We start from the raw sequence: 24,610 nt of genomic DNA on the forward strand, positions 1-24,610 counted from the left end.
GGCTTTCCACTCCATTCTCCATTGCTGCTTGTGCCACAGAGCTCAGAAAACATGAGTGCCTGTCCACAGCACCAAGGCTTAGGAGAACCAGGACACAGGGCTGAGAAGGGCCAGGGCGTCACATTTCTCAGTAGAGAAGCTCTAATTGTCTTGAGGACTTGTGCATCAGCCCACCCACTGGCTGGCTGAGCACTAGTGTGCCCACCCACTGTGTGACAGAGGACTGGTGTGCCCACCCACTCACTGGCTGGCTGAGCACTGGTGTGCCCACTCACTGTGTGACAGAGGACTGGTGTGTCCACCCACTCACTGGCTGACTGAGGACTGGTGCGTCCACTCACTCACTGTGTAACCGCACAGGTTACTCCCAAACAGAACTTCTATAAGCACAGAAGCTACAGGGCACAGCAGGTGTTTGTGCAATGGGGGAGCAGATGCTGGAGGCACAAGGAATGTTCTAAACAGCTGGCATGGGAAGTTAGGTGCAGACCTGGCAGGCACAGTTGGAAGGGTCTCATCTGGGGAGTGATGGCTCCAAGAAAAGCAGCTACTGCCCTCCAGATAGAAGTTACCATGTGGGCAGGTGCTGTTCAGGTTACCTTCTTTCCTCAGCTCAACCTGCCTGTCAATCATGAGCATGAGATAAGGCCTAGCTCATTAGAGGGTGATAGAGCTGGGAAGAGAAAAGAAATTGACCAGAATTGTTCTCCAGCAAATAAGGTTCTCAAAACTGAAACATTACCAGCTGTCCTATGTTCCACCAGAAAAGACACAGGTGGGTTTGAGTGCCCAAGGTGAGCGACAAGAATGGCTGCAGTTATGCATTCAGGTTACTGGGTTGTCATCCAGTTCCTCTCCTCTTCCTACCCCCGCCTTCTTCCTCTGGGGAATTCTGGTAGGTTTTGATTTGAAGCGTTATTGGGGGAAGCCTTGTGAGAGCAGAATTACAGAGGAAATGTTTGCTCTGGGCTCATCTAGGCAGCACTCCGCTGCTGTAGGGTACCCCCTCAACCATGGCTATAACTTAGTCACTTCTTGTTTAGCAGCTGCCATGAGCATTGATTTCCACTTTGGCACAATTGATTTTTGCTTCTGCTCCCATTTGTGCCTCTGTTTTTTGGACAGCCATCATATGATGAGTGTCGGAGAATTGTCTCACAGAGGTCAGGGGGCCTCATGAGCAAAGACCTTCTTTGTAGATACAAATACCAGCAAGGAAATGCCTAGGTTGATGGGGAGAGGCAGAATCATAGCTAAGGTTAACCTCAGCCTGTCCATCCTAGCTTGACAAGAAGTGATGCAGAAAAGAATGAACTTGAGGAGCTATCATGGTGAACTTGCAAGACACTGATCCCAGCGTACTTTTAAAATTTGTCACCAAAACCTATGCATGTCATCATTTCCTGGTGAAGAAATTTCTAACATCACTACCTGAGACACCCAGAAAGTCAAATCTACCCATTATCAAATTGGCAACATACTCAAGTAAGTTTTAAACATTTCTTACCCTTCTTAGAGCAAAACTTCATGATCACTTTTAAATTTGTCGTAATGTGCTGTCTTCCCTAGATAGTATTTCAAGAATGGGTTTCTCTTTCTCATTGGACTCCAGTATTGGCTTTCCAATGGCCAGCAGATTACAGTGAGGAAAAAGTGGCAAACCTGAGTCCATGGCTTTAGTTTGGGGACCAAGGTGACCTGCTCAGGCGTCTGTACAGCTTAGGCTCGTACAGGCAGGACTGTGTTCCCTCCCTTGTGCCTAATGGTTTGGAAGCTTGAGGAAATCCACAGGCATTTCCTTCCCTATCCATAATTACTTATTGATTTCTTGTTGTGTCAGTGCAATGGTGGCAAGAGCCAATGGAATGAATACAACTGCAGGAAGAAAAGAGAGCCCAGAGCAACACAGGCCCTTAAAGGGCACAACTCCACTCCTTTCAAAGTTCATTATTCACTTGCTGAATGGTACGAGTGACCCGAAAGTCGATCTCACCTGACAGCAAAAGGAAGAAGACTGAGATTGGTTTTACGTTTTGTTTGCATCATTAAAATGGCAATCACAAACACAGTATCTCTATTCTGAGAAATGTGACCTTTCTTAGGTTCAGCCACCAGCGCACCTGACACTCTTGGAGACATCAGTGATGCCTTTGGGATGCCTGTGTCTCAGCGGAGAGGGTGCAGGGCCACCGGACACACCAGGCTACGAGCACTTGGGAGGAGTACTTGTAGTCAGAATTGGTCTGACAACAAGGGTTTGATTCATGGTATTTGAGCTGTGTTTGATTTGATCCCTGAATGTATGTGCCAAGAGTTTTAATTTATCACAGAGAGATTAAGCAGATGCTATTTTCTCTAAAGCACATTGAGTTTCTTAGAGTACAGCAGAGAATCTCAATAACATAAACTAAACACCAGGAAAATCATCTACCACTTGATACCAGCAGCTGCCCTTTTACTCCTTTCCTGCAGTGCCTTCTTAGGAGATGTTTCAAGAGTTGAGTGTATTCTGTGCGAGCAGTTCATGGAGAAGCCAGGCAATGAAAGAACGGAGGTGGCATTCCCTCTCAAGGCTGTTTCCTTGCCTGCAGTCCCCAAAACTAAATGCATTTTCAGCCTGGTTCATGCATTGTTCAGGACCAGCTTCTCTCAGAAGACAGAGCAGGGGACTTCCCTGAGAAAGGACCTCAGGATACCAATGATGGCCTGCCATGACTACAGGTAGGTGGTGCAACTTTATTCCTGCAACCTTCCAGAAAAGTCTGGAGTTTCCAAGAGGCATTGGTGAGATGGAACTTTAAGTCCAATTGAGATCCCAAACCTGGCATGTGAATCTGATCATGTCAATGGATGTGGGAGTGTAAAAAAAAAAAATAGCTGCTGTATGGAGCTGGTGTTCACTGCAAGAATTCAGTGAGTCATACCCAGACAGATGTCAAGGGAGCCATGGGGGACCTCCTGACTGGCAACCAGATCTAGAGGCTGACCCCTCCTAGGCAAGAATGATTCAAGGGCTACAGAAATATTCCAGCACACTGGTTGTAAAGCTCTCAAAATAGGTTATTTTCTCCCAGTGCAAGAGTAAATATAATCTTGTTTTCTTCTTACAATGATGTGAAAAATCCACATAATACTATTTTAGTATCTTCAGGAGGGAGATTTTGATCTGAAGTCTTACAACTGTACACTAAATCTTGTCCAAATCTAAGTCCAGATTAACAAGGTGGGCAGGAGAATGTTTAGGATGCTGGGAATATTCTATGTGATGTTATAATGGTGGACACTGGCCATGATGCATTGTACAAATCCGAACTGTACAATACAAAGGGGGAACCCTGTGGGTGATGAGGATGTGCCTGTGCGGCTTCCCTGACTCTGGAGTGGGAGGGGTGGCAATGCCTGGGGTACCAGGCATGTGGGGCAATAGAAGGTACATGGAAAAGCTCTGATCTTTTGCTCAACTTGGCTATGAACCTAAAACTGTTCTCATGAAATAAAAACTGAAAACTAAAATGAATCCGTAAACTTTCTAAAAGACCAAGAGCAAAACCATGCAAGCTCAAGTGACAAGACAAGCTTCCATCTTAAATGACTGCTGTGTAGATAACAACTTCGAAAACAAAATGAGCCATGTGAAATTTAAAAGCAAAGTCTATTATTGCGTTTGTGTTCATGGAGCATCGCTAAATTGGCCATGGACCCAGTGCCTCACGAAGACCCACAAAACAGTGATCCATCCTGGCGGTGAAGAGACCGACTTCAATTTTCCCTGTCATTAGGCTGAGGGCTGAGTCTAAAGTCTTTGCCGTTACTGGTATCTAAGATTGGGAAGCAGAGTAATCGAAGCAGTTCAAGTAAGCTGAGAGCTGCAATTTCTGGCTGGAAGCAAGAGAGTAGAAGAGTTTAGGGTTTACTGTGGACCAAATGCAGCTCTGGGAAGGACAGGTCCAGACCAGGAGTGACTGCTGGGATTCTACCTGGGTAATGGGTAGAAAGCCATGCTGTTCATGGCCTGGGATGTGGGCTGCTGGAAGAGGAGCCAAGGCCAAGGGCAGGCTAAGAATGCCTGGCTGTGTTCTGATTTCACTGAGGTGCTGTGGATGTGAGTAGGTGATCTGACACACGACCAGACATGTGAAGAGAAATACTCAATAGACAGTCACATGAGGTTGGAGACTGAATCTAAGAGGAAGAGGTAGTGTATAGATAACAAAGATCTAAACACAGGGCCTTGGGAACCATCAACAACTGCAGACATGAACAGGAGACCAGCCTACAGAGGAGACAGCCTGAGGCAGCACGAGGAACCTGTGTGTGAGGGAGGGTCTCAAAGTTACAAGATGATATTTTGTGAGTGATGCTGTTTTCGAGTTGCAACACAGGATCATGGCAGGGATGCTCATGGGTGGGATGCACCTTGCTGGATAATCCTGTGCTTGCCCAACACCAGTCTTGAGCATGCTTGATCACCACAGCATACATTCAGCACTAATACTGAAGCTACTTCTAAAACCAATGGCGGCATCTTTCATTCTCATGCCTCCTAGGAAATCCTATGTTTATAATTTTGCTTGCCTAAACCTTGCCCTGTACGATTCTTCCTGTTGGGACTCATGTATGTTGCATATATAGATGGCAGCAGACTGCTTGAGGGGAAAACCAGGAGAGGCACTGGGCAGGCACCTAAGAACCCGAATTAAACCAAACATCAAAAGGAAAGGTGTTGCAGCAACGTAGGAGGAAGTAAACAGTGACGATGACTGAAGTCCTGAATCCAAACACCCTCCCTATGGTCAGGGTGATAGGGACCGCACTTGTCCAACCGCCTGGCAACTGTTCTACAACCATGAGCAGTGGCTCCCACTGGTGTATTTCCTTCCAGGTTACAAGGTGGTGCTGTTCCAGGTGAGGTGATCAGCAGGCCAGGGAGGCAGGTGTTATTTCACCTCACAGATGAACAAACCCAGTGTCAGGGAGGGAGGGGGACAGGGTGAGGGTGAGACAGAGTCCTGGTGCCTCCATGAGAGGCTGTGAAACAGCAAGGCAGGGTGATAGCCTCACAGACACAAAGAAGGAAGACAGGCATCTACAGGCCAGGCCCCCAGGGACCCAAGGGCATGCCCTAAAGAGAATATCCCTCCAGGTACTGGGACTGTCACAGACCATTTTAGAGGCCACTGACATTTCTGGAAACTGCATCAGGAATGGCTGCTTTACCACCAGCAAGAGTTGGGACTAGGGGCAGGCCAACCACGTCAGGCTACCTCATTCAATGGCCAAGGCCAAGATGGGGGTGGGTTATGCTGGGTTGGGTTGGAGCAACAACCTACACACGTAAGATCTGAGGCTGGGAGCAGGACTGGTCCAGGAGCTAAGAGGACACCCCAGCTGGGTTGTGGTTCCCACAAGTGAGCATGAGAGCTGGAATGGGGGCAAACTGGGCTGGACATGACTGCAGTGTACCTCAGCATGGATGTGGACTGGGTCTGGGATATACCAAACTGGGCTAGGCTCCAGTAACCACTGGTGCTCGCAAGAGCCAGAGTAGGTGTAGGATGGAGTGGGCTATGTCTCAGCACCCACTGAGCCACGCAACAGTTGGTCTGGGGGTGAACCAGGTGTAGTTGGCGCTGTAGCACCCAAGACTAAGAGCTGAAATGGGTGTGGGCCGATCAGACAAGGCTGTCATATCTGCCAGGACAGGAAGTGGGCCAAGTCAGGCTGGACCAAACACCCAGTAGTGTGCACAAGACATGCTCTTGGAGGTGACCCGATAGAGGACCTACAAGTTCCACTGCGCTAAACAACGGCTGCTTGATGAAAGTGGTGATGCGTTACTTAGCCTGTGTGAGGTCACATCCTCCCACAATTGCCTATTTTCCATTAGAGGAGAAAAACTCTGAGGGTAAGAGCTTATTAGGTTTGAAGCTTCAGACCATACAAATGTATGCTGAATGAACCATGGCCTTGACCTGGTCAACCACACTCCAAGTATTCTGAGTGATTAAATGTGCCTGAGTCAAATAAAACAGCTAGATGGAGTGAGATCCTTGCCTCTGATCTCGAGTCATGACATGAGCCAGCCAACAGATGGCGCCACATGGGATAGTTCCAGTTCCATCTTCATCTCTCCCCTCCTACTTCCCCTCGGTCCATACTGCCCTAGTCACTTACTTCTTAATCCTGCCAACTCTAAGTTCTTCAGGATTTTTCTCTGTAATTTTCCTTCCCTTAATTCACACTTTTAAATCTGCAGTTGATAATTCAAGACCTGATGAAGTTCATTTCCAAATTTCAATTATATCCACAGAAGGTTCTTTCCACATCTTAGGGTTTTCTTTGGAACTTTTCCTTCATTGGGTCTATGAAAGGCATTTAATAAATGTATTCAAAGTCTGAGTAATTAAAAGATGTAGACCAGATTTGGGGGGGATGATAAATACATTTAGCAATGAACGTCAGAAAAGAAATCTATTTTCCCACTGATTAAAACAAACTCATACAAAATGAATGAATTTGGTGTTTGCACAAAAGGACTTTCCAAATGGGAGCTTTCTTTGGGCTCCGAGCTTTGCTCTTAAGGCAAAGGCCTTCATTTCACTTCACAACTGCAGAATTTGGAGAGCATTAGGTATAACTCCTCCACAATGCTTTTAAATCATGCATTGACTAAAAATGCCACCATTGATTTTTTTCCAACTCATTCTTCTTGAGTCACCTCACATGAAACACATTTGAAACTGTCTTTCACGCATGCATTTCAATACCATTAAATTCCTAGCAACAGATTCTGGTTTTCATAGAAATAAAAAGATAAACACACTTTCTGAACTTCATGTCAATGTCGAAAGCAAAACGAGGATGGAGAACTCATACCAGTTTTCAGCCCACACCATGCATAGTCTCCTTTCAGTGCTTGTGTGTGAGCAGGTGTATTTAGCAAAGAGGAAACCACAGTGCCAAGAGAAACTGGAGTTTACTGGAGGTAATAGTATTTCCTCAAGCGATGGGCTCGTGTCTAACTTACAGCCTGGTTCCCATGTTTGGCTACCTGGGTAGCCCAATGACCTGTTCCTAGGGGCAGTTTCATTTGGCTCCTGCAGGAATCAGAGAAGGAACAGAGCAGGGAGCCATCCAAGCAAAGCAGAGTGGAACCGAACCCATTTCAAATGAAGGGCTTATCTTCACGTGCAAAATCCTTAGGAAATCATAAGGGTATAACCTAGAACATCCGTCCAAAACTTTCTTTTGGCAATCTCCTTTTTCCACTTAAATATATGCCCTCTTAGGGAAGAGGAAAACTTTCAGAAATACTACATAAAACCTAACTTTATAAACTTAAAGTGCAAAGTAATGAATCCTTAAGGGAAGCAGAAAGGCCTTGGGGAAATCTAGAAATAGATGATAACTTAGCAGAGATAGCTATTAAATATTTACTTTTTCCTATCTGCTTAGAAAAAGACTAAACTTCCCTCTGGCAAGGTGGTTTTCCCTGCCTCTTGCTGTAGCCCCACATCTCTGCCCAATAAACTGTCACATGCCAAGGTTGGCAGATTGGAGGCATACCTGGCAACAGCACTGGCACTCCCCCTCCCTACAGGCAGCCAGGGGGCTGTGAGGGGCTGTGAGGGGCTGCGAGGGGCTGCGAGGGGCTGTGAGGGGCTGCGAGGGGCTGCGAGGGGCTGCGAGGGGCTGCGAGGGGCTGTGAGGGGCTGCTTTGGGAAGGTGTTAATGGAACCATGCAGCCTTCCCCAGCCCTATTTGCTTCTAATCTGTCACAAGATCACTGCCTACGTTACGTACCCTTCAAATCAACATGTTCCACCTTTGCTTAGTAAGCTACTCACGCTTGCTGGTCTGGTACTAGCACAGCAATAACCTCTGGGAGATGCTATTAAAAACTAAGGCCACACCCCCTTGTCCCTCATCCAAAACAGAGAAGTCAGGTGTCTTCCATGGAGCATCATTCAGAAATTAGGTTAGAATCAGACTTTCCAGATGTGGTCTTTGTCTCTCAAGGTTTGATTTTGGAGCCACTTTGAACACAAATATTCCTGTACACGTATGACCTACGTCTCAGTCTGCACTGGGAAGATGCACAGGACCCTGAGCTCTTCCGACTCATGGCAGCTGTGTGCTGGCATTCCCACGGCTCAGGAACAGGGGACAGGCCGGAGAGTAGCCGTCTCAGTGTTCCCAGGCTGGCAGGATTCTCAACATCTGGTGTTCTGTACTTTTGAAAAATTCTCTAGTGTCACTTGTTGAAAGTTAGTGGTGTTTTTTTTTTTTTTTTTCAAACTCCCTCAGCTCAAACTTTTCAACCTGTTGGGAAAACAAATTTTCTTCTTTTTCATACCATAACTTACTAAGGTAGCAATACTGGATATCTCAAAGAAGCTAGAGGACAGGTCTCTAAAAGGCTCTTATCACAAAGGAAGAATGTTTGGCATCACAGGTAGCTAAATATTCTGTGTTGATCACCCAAAGATCTATACATACATCAAAGCATCACACTGCACCCCAAAACACACAATTATTAGATTAAAAAAATCACACAAAGCAAAGATGATTCAGGGCAAGATGGTGTGAGTGTGGGTCTGTCTGGTCCAGGGAGTCCCCAGATCTTGGTATACATTCATTATGAGGCTCTTGTTGCAGTTACTATGGCTGCTGGACAAGGGCCTCTGTACACGTAGGGCCACATACTGCATTTTAGGGCCCCTGGTCTGTGCAGAGTTCAGGTCCCAAGCAGCTGAATCAAAGCTTACCTTCTTGTACAGACTTCTCAGATCCCGATACTGCCACATGCTGTTGAGGACCTGAGACGCAGCCTTGACCACCTTCGGAGAGTGTCTAACAAAGAGAAGACAGGGATTACCAGATGGTGAGTGGAGCAGCTGAGCTGCAAGGGAAGACCGACAACTTGGCAAGGACGGTCAAAACATGCCCCTGGTATTTTCAGTTCCCTGCTGCTTCACAGCCTGGAGATGCTTCCACCGTCCCCAGACCCCTCCTCATCAATGCCATGCAGAGTTAGGATCTGACTCTAAGAGGAGCAGTAGAAAAACACGGTGACGAGGGAGGGATAGATTCAGGGGTCTTAATGAAGCTGGGCAATACCTGTGGGGTCAGAAGAGACCCCCCACACTGTGTGTGCCAACGCACCAGCACACACATCAGACTGGCTCTGCATGCCTGCAGGAGTCCAGCAGGAGGCACTCCCAACTGCTGCTGGCATCAGGCTTGAACCTGGCAGCAAATCTGAATCTGTGCGCATGTTCTTACATGTAGACCAAGGAAGGCATGCGGCTAAGCATCCACAAATGAAGCCCTTCCTGCACTTCAAGTTCTTTCCTCTGGACCACAGTGAGAAAGACGCCAAGGTCACATACATCTTGGGATTAGAGCCTCCTTTTTTCTTTTCTTTTTTCTTTGAGTCATGTCTTTGAAATCCCTATGAAAATATTTTGCCTTTGATCTGTTGTCATTCTGTACCTGAAAACAAAGACCAAGTGAATAAACCTGCTGATTGAATTTAATCAAACTCTTGGCAGCCCCTTTGGTGATGATGGAAGCTGTTATTTACATGTAGATTCTTTATTCTAACCTGTTTGTTTCATATGCAACTGCGCAATTCTAGTGACTGCCTATGATCCCGTGGTCTATTCTGGGAGCTACCCCATGTCTTTCATGAAGAGTCAGATAGTCAGCAAGCACCCTTAGCTTCAGGGATCATATGGACCCACGTGCAAAAAATGCTACCACCGCAGCTTGGATTCACCAATCTCACCCATAAACTGGATGGGCATGGAGGTATTTCAATGAAATGTCACTTACAAAAAAGTGGGTGAGATTTGGCTTGTGGGCTGTAGTTTGTGCACCTCCAGTGCATGTGAATGGAGACCCTTGGAATGGGGACGCCCACAACCATTCATGAAGACTCCTCCCTGAGGCCGGCTGAAGAAGAGTATCTGAACTGAGACCAAAGACGCCTTTACATAAAATGGCCTTTGGAATCTGAAGTGAGTGGACAGAGTGGGTCAAGCTGGGCTGGATTTGAGAGCCAAAGTGAATTAGATCAATCAGGTTTGCCGTTTATGCGTCCATTTATTTAAGAGTAACTGTGCAGTTGCTGTTACAGTCCTTATTTCAGAGATGGACAGTATTTCTTATGCCAATTATTTTCCAAAGAAAAATAAAGGATTTTTGTGCGTATTAATTTTTATCTAGGAATGATTAGCTATATTTAATTTACATTTTTGGTTAACAAAATTGTTTAACGATTTCAGTATTATAACAGTATCATGCTTTAAAGTCCTTTCATTTAAAGATTTTTAGGACCGGCATCATGGTGCAGCCGGTTAGGTTGCTGCCTGCAACTCTGGCATCCCATTGTGGCCACCGGTTTGGGTCTCAGATGCTCCACTTCCGATCCAACCCCCTGCTCACGCTCCTGGGAGGGAAGCAGCAGATGGTTCCAGGCCTCGGAGCCATGCGCTCCCATGGGAGATCAGCATGGAGCTCCTGTCTTCTGGTTTTGACCCAGCCCAGCCCTGGCCATTGTGTCATGTGGGGAGTGAATCAGCCATGCACTATTCCTCTCTCTCTCTGTATATGTGTCTCCCTGTCTCTGTGACTCTGTTTCTGAAATAAACATATCGTTCAATAAGATTTTTAAATATTTTCATGGCTATAATTAAGGTGAAATCTATCATTGTATATTCAATGCTGAGCAAAAATGGAATGCTGTTTGGCTCTGTTTTATTACTGTCGGCTATTTGTCTATGACAATAGTCAGGAAATGCCAGAGGAACATGCATTAATATTCAGGTAGTGACAGTAAAGTAGAAACATTTAGTATGAAAAATCCCTCTTACACTGTAATTTTTTTTTACACTGTAATTTTTTTTATGTTTGCACTTCTTGCTTAGTAACAGAATAGAGACTGTGAATGTGTAATGAATAGCAGGTTTTAACCGCTCAATTAGAATGTCAGGCCATCACAGTGAATAATAACATGTGAAGGTCAAAGAAACATTGTTTTATTTTTAGACTTTAATTTTGATCCATTCACTAACTACACTGGTACTACAGGAACTTCTACCTGAAAAACTAATATTGATTGAAGCAAACAATTGAGTATTTCTAAATGTGACAGGTGATTATAACCCAAGCCACAATACAGACTTTTAGTGACAAGTAACAGTCGAGACTGTTAATAGCTTTTCTGTCTTATGACAAAATACAATGACACATTCAACACAATTTCCTGTGTAACCGTTGAAATTGAAAGAAAAAACAAATGTATGTGAACCAGATGGGCAGGATAGGTTGTCCATAAAGGATGCTTAAATTGATGTGAGAAGAATAAGTTATCAAGACTTCCAAATGGTGAGTGGGAGACTCTAAGAAGACACAGAATATCTGATTTTCCTGAGCTGTCAAGTCAGGGGCAGCTGACCAGCTCAGCTGGCATCTCCCTCGCCGCTGTCCAACACAAGCAGAGGAAGTAGCAGCTTCCAAGAGCTCCAGTGCTGCTGGTTAAGTTTGTAAGACACAGCGAGCTGTGTGGTTTCAGCACACCATAGGCATTGTCCCAGTGTGGATCTAAGCTTGTATCTATTTTTCTAAAGATTTGCTTGAGTTTGATTGGCCAATCAGATATACAGAGAGGAGGAGAGACAGAGAGGAAGATCTTCCTCTGCTGATTCGCTCCTCAGGTGACCACAATGGCTGGAGCTGAGTTGAGCTGATGCCAGAAACCTCCTCCAGGTATCCCACACGGGTGCAGGGTCCCAAGGCTTTGGGACATCCTTGACTGCTTTCCCAGGCCACAAACAGGGAGCTGGATGGGAAGCGGGACCGTGGGGATTAGAACCAGCATCCATATGGGATCCTGGCACAAGCAAGGTGAGGACATTAGCTGCTAGGTTACCGTGCTAGGCTTAGCTTATATCTATTTTGGAAGCAAATATTTGAATCTTTAAAATGGGAAATCATGCTAATCACATTGCTCTCACCTGTTCTGCTATCTGAACTACAAGCCAGGTTTGAGTTGAACTTAAGTTTGAGAAATAAGCACTGAAGAACAGTTTAGGGTAGATATATTTGCAAGAATTTTATAAATGAACTAAGGTGGATTCATAGTTCCACATTGCCAGTTATTAGATCACATCCAATTCCAAAAACTCATTTCTAATAAACATTATCTACTGAATTAAAACACATTATGAGGCTATGGGAATCTCCATGCTGACTGTCCTAACAGGAGTGAGTGATAAATGATGATTTCTGTGCTAAGATTCGAGCAATGCTCTTGGATCTCTTTGGTTTATGAGCACTGAAAAGCAATAATGAAACTGAAGTGTCGGTAGGAGATGAGGATATATGAAGTTATAAACTCCTTGTTTAGATCCCACCAGTTGGTACACACAAAAGGAGATACACCGCACTGGAAATGGATGAGACTGACCAAGCAGGAGGATGCCTGATTCTGTCCAATTCAACACTTCTTATTAAACTCATACATCCAGGCTGTTGGTATGGGGGGAAAAATAAACTATGAGATGAGAAAACTGACTATTCCACAAAGAATTTTTCAGCTGAAAGAAGGGACAAGTAGGAGATCACTTTTAGTAAAATAAAAACCCCTCCATTAACGTCAAGATGGGATCACATCGAACAGCGCCACCTGGTTTGGCGATGAGGACAGATGATATTTCATCAATTATTTATTCAAATGATCTTTTCTGTGGTTTAATCCAATACTTCCCTTTGGCCCTAGGATTGATGGAAGTCCTGTTTCCCTTTCAGGCCTCTTTTGTAGAGTGCATGGACACTTGGAGGGTCCAGCAAATGTCAAGCTGCTCCCCAAAGCTGTCCAGACCCGTAATTCTGAGCAAATACTTAAATCTTTGAAGAGCTCACTAATACACAGAACGGTTTCAGAGTGTTTCTGTGGGCTGTGCTTTTATTGTGTGGCTCTGTGCATGTTCCAAAAAGCATTAACACATTAAGGCACTCCATTTAGACATTCCGAACACCTAGTGAGATTACCCAAAGAAGAACTCATGCAGCTTTCTGTCAAGGTGGTGCAGAGCTTGCCTGCTCAGTACAGCACCATGCAGCATAACCCCAGCCAGTGATCCCACACCTGCTGCAGTTGCTATCAGACACTAGGCAAGTTCTGATGCTGCACATGTTGGTGTGAAACCCTGAAACTTACATAATTACATCAGTAATAACCAGAATTAAGTGAAGTGATTAGAGAATCAACACACAGTCCCAAAGTGCAGCTCTCACAGTCTTTGATAGTGACTATTTTGTATTTAGATATAAAGGACCAAAGGGGGAGGACATGAAAAACCATGAAGTAGATAGATCTCTGATAATAAAAGGTTTCGCCTTTTAATATATTTGATTACATGGAGGGGCTTCCAGGTGGCCAAAGTTAATTAAGGCCAGTGAAGTTTTCTGCAAAATCGCCAGGTTGCTATACACTCACAGCCTGGCTTCCGGAGATAGCCCTCAGCTGTTCAGAGGAAGAGTGCAGTGGTTCTTAAATAAACTGGAAGACATTCCCATCTGTGCTGGTCCAGTTGCTTTGACACCAAGCCTTATCTCTTTTTATTCTATTTGCCTGAAATCCCTGCTTGTGAGTCTCCACTTTCCCTCCTGCCTGGCAATGACCATTCATTTCAGAAAGTGGATTACTGCTTCCTCCAGGGAGCTTACTCACAGCTCCTTCGTCAGTTCTGGATTGGAAAGCAGAGGCACAGCAGCTTGGAAGATTAAATAGCTTGCCTCAAATACTGCAGGTAGTAAGGGTGGCTACAGGGTTAGACCAGAGCTCTCTCTCACTGCTTCACACTCCCCCCTCTGCCCAGCAGGCTGTCTTCCTTCTGCACACTGATATGCTACCCAGAGCTGCAAGGGTGTAGAGCAAAAGGACATCATGACATCATCACGGCATGGGTCCTGTGGCCACAGAGGAATGGTAACGTGACATATCCTACCTTAAGGTAGCTATGTTTCTACCCATGCTGTACAAATACACGAGTATGCAGGTGCTCTGTCAAGTAAGCCCTTCCATTATCCCAGCAGTCACCATGTCAGAGCAAAATTACCAGCAGACCAACAGTCATCATGGGCTGGGAAGGGAACGGATCATATGCTGCTTTCCTTCTCTCAAATAACTGAGTGACACTCAGTAGTGTACCCAGCACCATCCCACTCAATCCAAACACAGGATGTCACCACCTGACTTACTTGTCTCCTTTACTTTTGGAGATGCCGACCAACTTCTCGATGCCGCCGGCATCCCGTAAGGCCTTGGCATTCTCCATGTTCTTGGTGATCACCTCATGCAGGGTGCAGCACACAGCTGTCACCGTGTCATCTGACATGGCCTTGCTCGCTGTGCTGCTGCTGCTGTTCCCTCCTGGGAGCCTGTGGACAAGGTCTCGCATGGCGTATTTGCCTTTGGGAAAGAAAATCAAGAAAGAGGTGAGAGGAGGACAACATGGATGAAGAAGATGAGTGGCAGAGATGGGTACAAGTGGCACATCAGTGTAAGGTTGTCCGATACTCATTATGGAACGTTCTCTATTGTAGAACCACAGAGAACAAGGGGAAAATGGCACATATGTTGTAGAAGGTTATTGTAAAGGTTGAGCAGCACGGGAAACAGTGCATGATTCTAGAAGGATGTAGGACTCAATAGACGTTAGCTACTTCCAGGCATGGACGTTCTGCTTTATATGCACCGATGTTAAGAAAATGCAAGGCAGTTCTAACTTAACCATCAAAACTACCTCGATGGGTTCTACGTGGGAACCTGCATTACCAAACAAGCAAGAGTCAGACCACAAGCATGTGGCAAGCAGAATCAAACATACATGAGTTCTGCACTCACACCACTGTAAGCCAGACACTGCAGTCAAGGGGAGGAACTCAGCCGCCAGCACAGAGCCAGGTGTCTTCAGCTCTCAACACCTGCTTATGTGTTTGTCTCTTTGGTGGAATCTCACTGTATGAATCCACCACGCGCCCTTTATCAACGTGACGTGTTTGTGCTTCCCCAGTTCCCTTTATCATTGCCAGTCTTGCTGTTCCCACAGTTGAGACGCTCGGGATGACCTGTTCATGAGGCGCCTTCCCCTTACAAGGCTCTTTTGTCACTCCCAGTATCCCTGCAGACAACTGCCTCATGCCACTTTGCAGCATCCAGTTCTGGTTCTTGAATTTACTTCTAGAAGTCAGTAAATGAGTGCCTGTAGCAACGCCAGCTGTTTTTACATTTTCAGGATGGATTTGGCAGAAGTGTAAGATCAGATTCTTCCTTTCTCCCATCCCCCAATTAGACACTTGGTTAGCTCGCCACGGCTATGTGAACTATTGTGTCTCCATAAATACCTCCAGATGCTACCCTCTTTTGCAGTTTAGTTCTTCGATGGATGATTCCTGGGAACAAACAAAGGAACCCTGTGGGAACAGGCAATGATGTCTTCACTCCAGTCAGTAATAAATAAAACATAGGTCCTTGTAATGCTGCTATCTGCTCTTGTCCTATATATAGGTGGCTGATTTTGGCTTGGACAGAAAATGCTGATGTTTAAGTTACTGAAATAGAAAAAAACATCTTCATTCACTTCATGATAACTCAATAAGAGCCTGGCAAAAATGGTTTGCCAGTAAACAGCCAAATATAGTCTTTTCACTTCCTAATAACAGCTCTTAAAATGGTTTGGTTTACAGAGATGTAGTCTGCTTACCATTAAATCAGACTCAACTTGAAGAGCTGACTTCTGTTGAGCTCAGCACATTGGGAGTTTTATCAGCTCATTAACCCCTCACAAACCATTGGAAGAATTTGAGTTCCACAGAAACGAGAAGATGGATGTGTCTTTTTTCTTTTCTTTACAAGCTAAGTAATGGAGGACAGGCAACGTAAATTAAAAATCTTCCATCACAGTACAAACGGGACTTTCACAGTCTTGTCTGTGAAGTAACTGGTCTTGGGATGTGGGAGGTTGTGGGAGTGAGAGTAAAACGGAGACAATGATTGGGCTGCGGCATTTCTTAGTTTTGGCCATTGCTACCAATTGAAAAATGTCAGGTAAGTTTGGATGTGTGGTTTCATTACAACCCCAATCCATGAATCCTGGATGAGGGAAGGTGTTGCTGGGATACTCCTGTGGCAGTCAGAGCTCTTTCCCCCTCCTCCCACCCCTGGCTGGGCGGCTTCTTCCGGTACCTCCAACACACAGCACAAATGGTGTCACTCGCAACGAACTCTGCCACGTGGAAGATACAAGCAGCCACCATGATATCTAGTTTGGACTGCTGGGGAAACTTAGATTTTACCTGATATCTTTAATACCAGTATTTTACTGATATTTCACTAGCAATTTGATGTTTTTCACAGGAGGTTGATTTTAGTTCATATTTTTGATAATCCATGTGAATAAACAAGTCAAAATAAAGATATCTCTTAAGGATGAAGACTCTAAGTAAAGTTGACCAGTTATTATAAGCACATATTTTCCCCCCATTTCTTTCTTTTTGCCTTTAAATATGTACTGAAAAACTGTCTTCTCATATTGGAATCTGAATCCTATCTTTACAAGAAACTTGGGTACAAGGAAATTTTATCTCTTTATAATGCTTCAAAATATTTAGGTAATCTGAGGGGAAAGGAAATATAGAACATCAAATAATTACAGCATGAAAGGTCTTATCTTGCATGTGTACAACACCAGTTCAGGGAAGCAAGAAGTTGAATTGGCCTGAGATTGTTGGAGAAGACTTGAGGGGAGAGGTGGACATTTTGGATTTGCTTTATAGATCAAAGGAGAGCCAAGATGAAGTTGTATTTTACAAAGTGGCCCTGGCACATTAGAAGAATGTTCCAGCAATGGAACATCCAATGTGGCAGAAGGGTAAGGTCTTTTTCATGACCACAAAGCCCTCCCCATTTGAACTTCTGCTGGAATTCTAAACACTGCAACACAAGCTGCTTTTGCCTTTAACTTCTCCACGTCCCCTAATTTTCTCAGCTCAAGGAAGAGATAAATCACAATGCTCACTTCCTTCCAACTTCCACTCTTGCCTTGATTTTTGAAATTTTGGGTCCTTGTGGTCTGAAATATCTTTGGCAATACAGGTATAGGCAATAGGGTGGGTGGGCAATTATTTATCTTTCAGTTTAATATCATCAAGGTGATTGCACTGCTGCTTTTTTTTTTTTCCTAGAGAGCAAGCAATGGAGAGAGGTATGGATTTCAGTTGTCTGTGTTCTGGCATCCTATATGAGCACTGATTCCAGTCTCGGCTGCTCCACTTCTTCCAGCCTAGCCTCCTAATGCACACGGTTGGGAAGGCAGTGGAAGAGGGTCCAAGTTCACACGAGAATCCTGGCCCAAACTTGGCCTTTGCAACTACTTGGGGAGTGAACCAGTGGATGGAAGTTCTGATTCTTCTGTCTTTATAACTGAGTTTGATTTTAAAATAAGCAAAAGGTAGACAAAGACTGCAAAGTCACAGGGTGCTTCTTGCTGAGAGCTCCGTTTGGAAGGTGACCACAATTATTTTGGGACCAAAATTAACAAGGATCTCTGGCTGTAACAGCAAGGTCACAGAGAGATGGCTTAGGAATTTCCAGCTGTGGCTGATGTAAGCAAAACAGGAGGTCAGGAAAGGATAAGAACTGAGGATGGCCAAACCCCCAAGGGTGGGCACTGCCCAAACACCTCCGCCTTGCAGGCTCGTTCTGCATGGCCAGAGGCTCAAGGCACACTCTTCTTTAGGCAGCTCTGCTTCACCCTCTGTCAGGCACCAGCCTCCTGGAGATGGCCTTGTGTGTGGCAGCCCCACCACTGATCCTGTTTCTTCGGTCAGACCCTGCCCTGAGCACCTCTATCCTATAAAATGATGATCTGGGAGGGGGCAATTCTCTTTCTTGAGCTTTCCCAGACTCACATCTGACTGTGCTGCTTTCTTTATGTCTTTCAGTAAATGCTGCTTTTCTGTTCATCTTTATCTACCTCTCTCCAATGTATTCCTCACAGGTGGGAAGACAAGAACCTAGACTGAAGCGAGCCAGGGCTCTTGATCTTTAAAATGTAGTCTGGGGATCTCTCATCCCTACAGCATAATATCAGCATAATAATAAAAAGCAGTGAATCTTAACACTTAATAACAATGGGAAAACTGATTTTATTGTTTCATGCAAAGAAAAGCATGCATACAACTTGTATGAATTTTAGGAGACATATGACAAAACCCCATGAGACATGCAGGCCACTGGGTTCAAAGCACCCTAGATTTGTAAAAGCCAAGTGTGTACTCTGCCCTGCCTCCACCTTAAGCAAGCATGCTTGGCAGGGTCCATGAGCATGGGAACACACAGAAAATAAAAGCACACTGTGCTCTCACATCAAAACACAACAGAAGACAACCCAACTCCACCACCATCACCAGTTGGTCAGAATCAAATCTGTGTTAGGTTTTCCCCTGGGTTACCTAGCCTAGAACAGCAATGGTTTTATCCCTGACTTTGGCAACAGTGCTATGCAATGATCATTAAAGACATAACTGATAAAAGGACTGTGCTTCTGCTGTGACAGACGAAATGCAGCCTGCACGCCTGCTACCCTTTCCTCCAAATACCAGCTCAGGGCTTGATGAACACGTTTGCTTTCTTTTTTGCTAAGATTTATTTTTATTTACTTGAAAGGCAGAAATACAGAAAGGGAGGGAGGTAGGGAGGGAGGCGGAGAGAGAGAGAGAGAGAGAGAGAGAGAGAGATGGAGAGAGGATATCTTCCACCCACTGGTTTGCTCCCCAGATAGCGGCAATGTACAGGGGTGGGCCCTGAATCATCTGCCTTCCCCTCAGGGAACACCCATTCTGCTTTATGTCTCTATGAATCTGACCACCTTAGGAGCCTCCCACAGTATTTGTTTTTTTGAGGGTTTTTTTTTTAATGTTTGGATTATTCAACTTAAGTAAAAACTTGAAGATTTTCATTTTATTCAAAGAAATGAATATTCTGCTATATAGGTTTGCCATATTTTCCTTGTCCATTGATAGATGCTTGGTCTGATTATTATACTTATTCTAAATAATATTGACATGAATGAGTGTTATGCAAATATCCTTTCATTTTGTTCTCTTCTTTGGATCCAAAGTAGGTTTCTAGCAGACAACATATATTCAGCTGGTATATTTTTAATGAACACTGTCAAACCCCGTCTTTGATCAGGGTGTTTAGCCATTTGCGTTAGAGCAATCACTGTGACTTGGGTCCACTGGGACAATCTAGTGTCTTTTTCATCCTCGAGATGAGCTGACTGGCTACTTTAATTGCCTTTCATCATGTAAGGAAACAAACATACGCTATGGTTGCCTTGTGGGGAAAGGGGCAGAAGGCACTGTCCTCAGCACACTATAGTAGGTGCAATGATTACTTACATGATGTGAAAGTGTCTGTTAGGTACAGAATGTGTCATCTTTATCAAAGAAGAAAGGACGTTTGTTTAAGGTGTTACCTGGGCGCTAACAAGTGACCGAATAGAAAAATATCAGTAAGTTGTAGAAAGCTTCAGAAGAATGGATGGTATTTTCTCAGTGTGCAATGTATTTGATTTTTTTTTAAAAAAGCAAATCAGTAGAATATGTTAAATTTTTCCAAAGTTTTCCTGAAGTTGCTAGGATAAAGATTTGTGAATTCTGAGCTACAAATGTAGCATGTGTGGTATATAAAAATATTACAGGAGGCATTAGGCTTTATTTCTGCTAAAAAACGACAAACTGGGGTGGGGACAATGTTGTGGTGTGGTTATTAAGCTGCAGCCTGGGACACTATCAGCCAAACTAAGAGCCCATTCCAGACCCCACTGCGCCATTCCCCTCCAGCTCCCTGCTGATGCTCCACTCCCCTCCAGCTCCCTGCTGATGCTCCACTCCCCTCCAGCTCCCTGCTGATGCTGCACTCCCCTCCAGCTCCCTGCTGATGCACTGGAATAGCAGCAGCAGATACCCACACTGCCTGGCTTCTGCTCCCCACATGGACACCTGGACTTCTGGGTTCCTGGCTTCAGTCTGGTCAGGTCTAGACCACTGCAGGCATTTGGGGAGCGAATCAGAAACTACAATCTTGTTCCTTCTCCATTTCTGTAACTGTGCTTTGAAACTAAACACAAAAATCTTTTTTAAATAACAAACTGACCTTGGAGTAGTCAGTCCACATTCAATAAGAAACAGGGAAAAGAAGTCAGCGCCAAATGGTCCAACTTTCCTCAACCCCCAGAGCCCTGCCATCTGAGATCCTATCCATACGGGTCTGCTTTTCTTAATCTGTTGAATCACTTTTGGTAAACTTTCTTCATTTGTGAAAATGCCAGAATTTAGTCTTTTAAAAGAATATCAGTAAATGATTTTTGCATATGGAAATGTTAGAGTTCCTGAGAAACACTGCCCTTTTGCTTCTGTTTTATATTAAATACTGTGAGCCAATCCACAGAGACTTGCTCTGTCACCGCCCAGAACTGACTCATACATGTGTTCTGCGATAACTCCTTTAATGTGAGTCTACTAGCTCATTCGTCAAACTAAGAAGCAAAACAAAACAAAAACCCTTTAAGATACCATTTACACTTAAACCATCATTGGGGTTTTCCATTCAGTAAAGATTCTTCTCCCACACTTGAGGCGGGAAGGAGGGTTAGATAAAGGGGCGGCCCAGCTTTCTGCGGGATTGGGGTGTGGTACTAGGATGAGCGTTGTCCTCATATTGAGATCCCAACACAAGAAGACAAGGAGAAGCATGGAATGCCAAACTCCACTTAATCAAAACCAGGAAAATGCGCAAGGATTGGATGAGCTTGTGTGTGTGCACAGCAGCTCACGCCCTTTCCTGCTGCAGAACGACACAGTTACAGCCTCACAGCCCCGTGCTGTCCCGGCGGCAGCGGGAGGAAGGTCCAGGGAGCAACACCTTGGGAAGCTACACTTGCCTCTGTCAACAGCCAGATACTCAGCCTTGTCACCAACAGGTACTTAACAACCCTTTTGTAGGGTTACCTAAAGATCCTTGCTAAATTCATGGATCAGAACTGTGTCTGCTGCAGCAATATTACAGCAGCTTGCTAAAAGGGCTGTTCTTGAGCCACATTATGGGTTCCTTATGCAAGCAGATTCCATTACCACAAATGAACATCTCAGGATTTTTAGAACTCACTTACATTGGGAGTAGATAACTTTGGGTAGCCTGACTGCTTACTAAACCAAGATAACCAGATCAAGGGTTAATCACGCAGACTAAATGAGACTCATTTAACTGTGGTTAATGTTCTGTTTTGAATTGAGCATGTTATAAAAGCCTTATTTCTACTTACTCTGTTTTAATGCTTCATCTAACAGCTATGCTTGTGAACACTAGATGAAAACAGTCTTTAAAGGGAAACTTACTCTAATTAATCTTTCAGAATTCATAGACTATCCTCTGAAAAATTCTGAAAGAAACAAATTACTAGTGAAATCATCAATAATAGTATCTAGACAACAACTAAAAGTCGTAGTTCAATAAAATGACTTTGCCACACCAAATCATAGGTTTTCATGGTACTGACCAACTGGAATATACCTCCTTTATAGTATAATTGAGTAAGTCATATCTGTAACCAAGGCCATGACAGAGATGTTCCATTTAAAAGCAAATACAACTTAATTGGTTATGACAAGCCCATTAAAGAACAAGTGTACTTCAGACATGAACTACTGTCTTCAATCTGCCCCCAGGACCCTGGCTTGTTCTTGCTGTGGGGTTTAGGGAATCCTAGCTCTGCAGGGAGTGTGGCCAGGAGCTAAGAAGGCTTTGAACTCTGAGGCGGCAGTCTGTGTGGAACAGACAGTGATGGACTAAAATCAGAAGTGGTAAATCTTGAATGTGAAAGTTCAAGTTCACTGATCCCAGATGATGACCAGACTGGGCATAGAATATTTTCACCACCAGAAATGACTATCAAACGGGAATTCTCATGTTCTATAACATAGTTCTCACTTGACAAGCATGCAAAGAGATCTTTGTGAATGTGTCCACACTGCTGGGTGTCTCCATGCCTATGAAGCCAGTTAGAAAAGAAAACCTGGGGATGGTGCAGTGGCATAGCATGCTAACTCTCCACCTGCAGCACCAGCCTCGGATGTGGGTGCCAGTTTGTGTCCTGGATGCTCCACTTCTGATCTAGCTACCTGCTCATGTCCTGAGAAAGCAGCAGAGGATGCCTTAAGCTCTTGGTTCCCTGCACCCATGTGCAGAGAGACTTGGGAGAAGCTCCAGGCCCCTGGCTTCAGACCCGCTGAGCTGTGGCCATTGCAGCCACTTAAGGAGTGAACAGAGGATGGAAGATCTGTCCCTCTCTCCCTCTCCTACAAATCTGATTTTCAAGCAATAAAGACATCAATAAGACAAGCTACTGAATTAGTGATCACAAATGAAGCTGCTAGACAGGCGTCCGTGCTTCAGTTTGCCTTTCCCAGGCAGAAGCACAGCGTTAGGGTGATGTGTGAGGAACAGGTGCTCGGCTCTGGCTCCATCACAGCATCGTGTGCTGTGTCGTGTTGGTGGTCACAGCCCATGGACGGAGCCAGAGCAGAGAATTCAAGTCAACTCATGCAAATGACAAAAACAGATGAGGGCTGAAAGTGGGAGGAAGGGAGCAGAAGTAAGCAAGCCAGCTGTAGTTCCAAATAACTGCATTGTTGAGCTGTTGTCCAATCCCCTTTCGAGCTAACGTTACAACAGCAACATGTGATGACCTGACCCTGTGTAACTGTGCCAATCACAGCACATCTGTTCCCTTGTTACGTGGTACAGAGCTGCTCTGCAACAGCCTGTAAGCACAAAATCTCTCCTTCGCGTCTCCCATCTTGAGCTCCGCTTTCACAGCCTGTGCCAGCACTGAGACCCAGTCTAATCACACCGGTGCCTTTTCCCCAGGATGGACCCGGCTCATTTCTCCAAGTGCCCCTTGCTCCTGACTGGACTGTAACATTTTTCGTAAGGCATTTTAATTTTTTATTTAAATAGACTTGTTCCGAGAGAAAAGACGCATAGTAACAGAAGCTAGCTGGAGAGAGGAACTGGAGGCTATGAGGAAAGGCTGAAACCAATTCTGGAAGACACACAAATGCCCCTTAGAGAGAGAGAGAGAGAGAGAGAGAGAGAGAGAGAGAGAGAGAATAACCATGACTGTTATAACACATACAAGAACCTATTTCTTGTGTTGTAGTGAACAGTTGTTCTGAGAAAATGACTCAAGGAGTAACTCAGAAAAGAATCACTGCTGAGGAAAGCCGACTCCTGCAGGCTCGCGGTGTATGCCACGCACCGCTTTCCAGGCTCAAGGTGTATGCCACGCGCTGCCTGCCAGGCTCGCAGTGTATGCCACGCACCGCTTTCCAGGCTCAAGGTGTATGCCACGCGCTGCCTGCCAGGCTCACGGTGTATGCCATGCGCTGCCTGCCAGGCTCACGGTGTATGCCACGCGCTGCCTGCCAGGCTCGCGGTGTATGCCACGCACTGCTTTCCAGGCTCAAGGTGTATGCCATGTGCTGCCTGCCAGGCTCGCAGTGTATGCCACACGCTGCCTGCCAGGATCGCGGTGTATGCCACGCACCACTTTCCAGGCTCAAGGTGTATGCCACGCGCTGCCTGCCAGGCTCGCGGTGTATGCCACGCACTGCTTTCCAGGCTCAAGGTGTATGCCACACACTGCTTTCAAGAGATAGGAGACCCAAATGAAGAACCTAGCTCGTCTGTTTGAAAGACAGAAGGAGTTGTATTTTTCAGCACCTCTCATCCTGAGGAATCCACCGAGTTGGATTCTGTGAGCTTCTCATGCTGTGGAAGTGCCAAGAGCTAAGGGAACAAGCAGAGATGCAAGCGGGGTAGGGCGGGGCTGTGCACATCCAGCCTGTGTAAGATGATTCTGCAAATCAAGCTTGGCAGCTAATTAACAGGGGTTTGCCAAAACACCTTTTGAACGAGAAACAAACTGATCTTTGAGAAATACTGGAAGTGGGGGAAGCAACTGGTTTGATACACTTTAAGGAGATTTAAATCATTTGATTTAATGTTAAGGATGATAGCCAAGAAGGAATAATTATCCCAATTCATTGCTGATTTTAACAGAAAGGACGCAATGACGAACATTTGAGCTCAGTAGTTCTGGCTTCATGGGAGAAGGAAAATCTTCATTTTAGGTCATGGCTGCTACTGAACAAAAGTCCCTGCTTAGAACATCATTCCAGAAGACAGCGGTCTATGTGACACGGGAGGAGGTAGGATTTCCCAAAGAAGAGTCTGTCTCTAGGAACAGACACAACAACCGCTGGCCCTCCAGCTTGAGCACACTGAGATAACAGAACAAACGGACTATGACTGCAGGCCGGATGATGATCAACTACAGAACGGCACTGTCTTCCTCCTAGGTTCTCAAAGGGATTGTGCATTTCTGTCAAAAGCAGCCTCACTCAGGATTCCTGGACGGGCATCCTGCATCCGTCCCCTTCATGCCAGTGCTTTCCACACTGATCAGCTTTCACA

General features: G+C 45.1%; 1 protein-coding gene across 5 annotated transcripts in view; it reads right to left on the reverse strand.

The window, feature by feature from the left end:
• CTNND2 (catenin delta 2) overlaps positions 1-24,610 on the reverse strand; it is a 661,272-nt gene that overhangs the window by 20,357 nt on the left and 616,305 nt on the right. For all 5 annotated transcript variants that reach the window (XM_040977415.1, XM_040977414.1, XM_040977418.1 and 2 more), the window contains 2 exons: positions 14,269-14,479; positions 8,769-8,853 (listed from right to left, as the gene is read on the reverse strand). In XM_040977415.1, coding sequence (XP_040833349.1) covers positions 8,769-8,853; positions 14,269-14,479 — 296 coding nt within the window. The remainder of the gene's footprint in view (positions 1-8,768; positions 8,854-14,268; positions 14,480-24,610) is intronic.

Source organism: Ochotona curzoniae, unplaced genomic scaffold (assembly GCF_017591425.1).
Source record: "Ochotona curzoniae isolate NIBS_2020 unplaced genomic scaffold, NIBS_Ocur_1.0 contig_2754, whole genome shotgun sequence".
Classification (NCBI taxonomy): Eukaryota; Metazoa; Chordata; class Mammalia; order Lagomorpha; family Ochotonidae; genus Ochotona; species Ochotona curzoniae.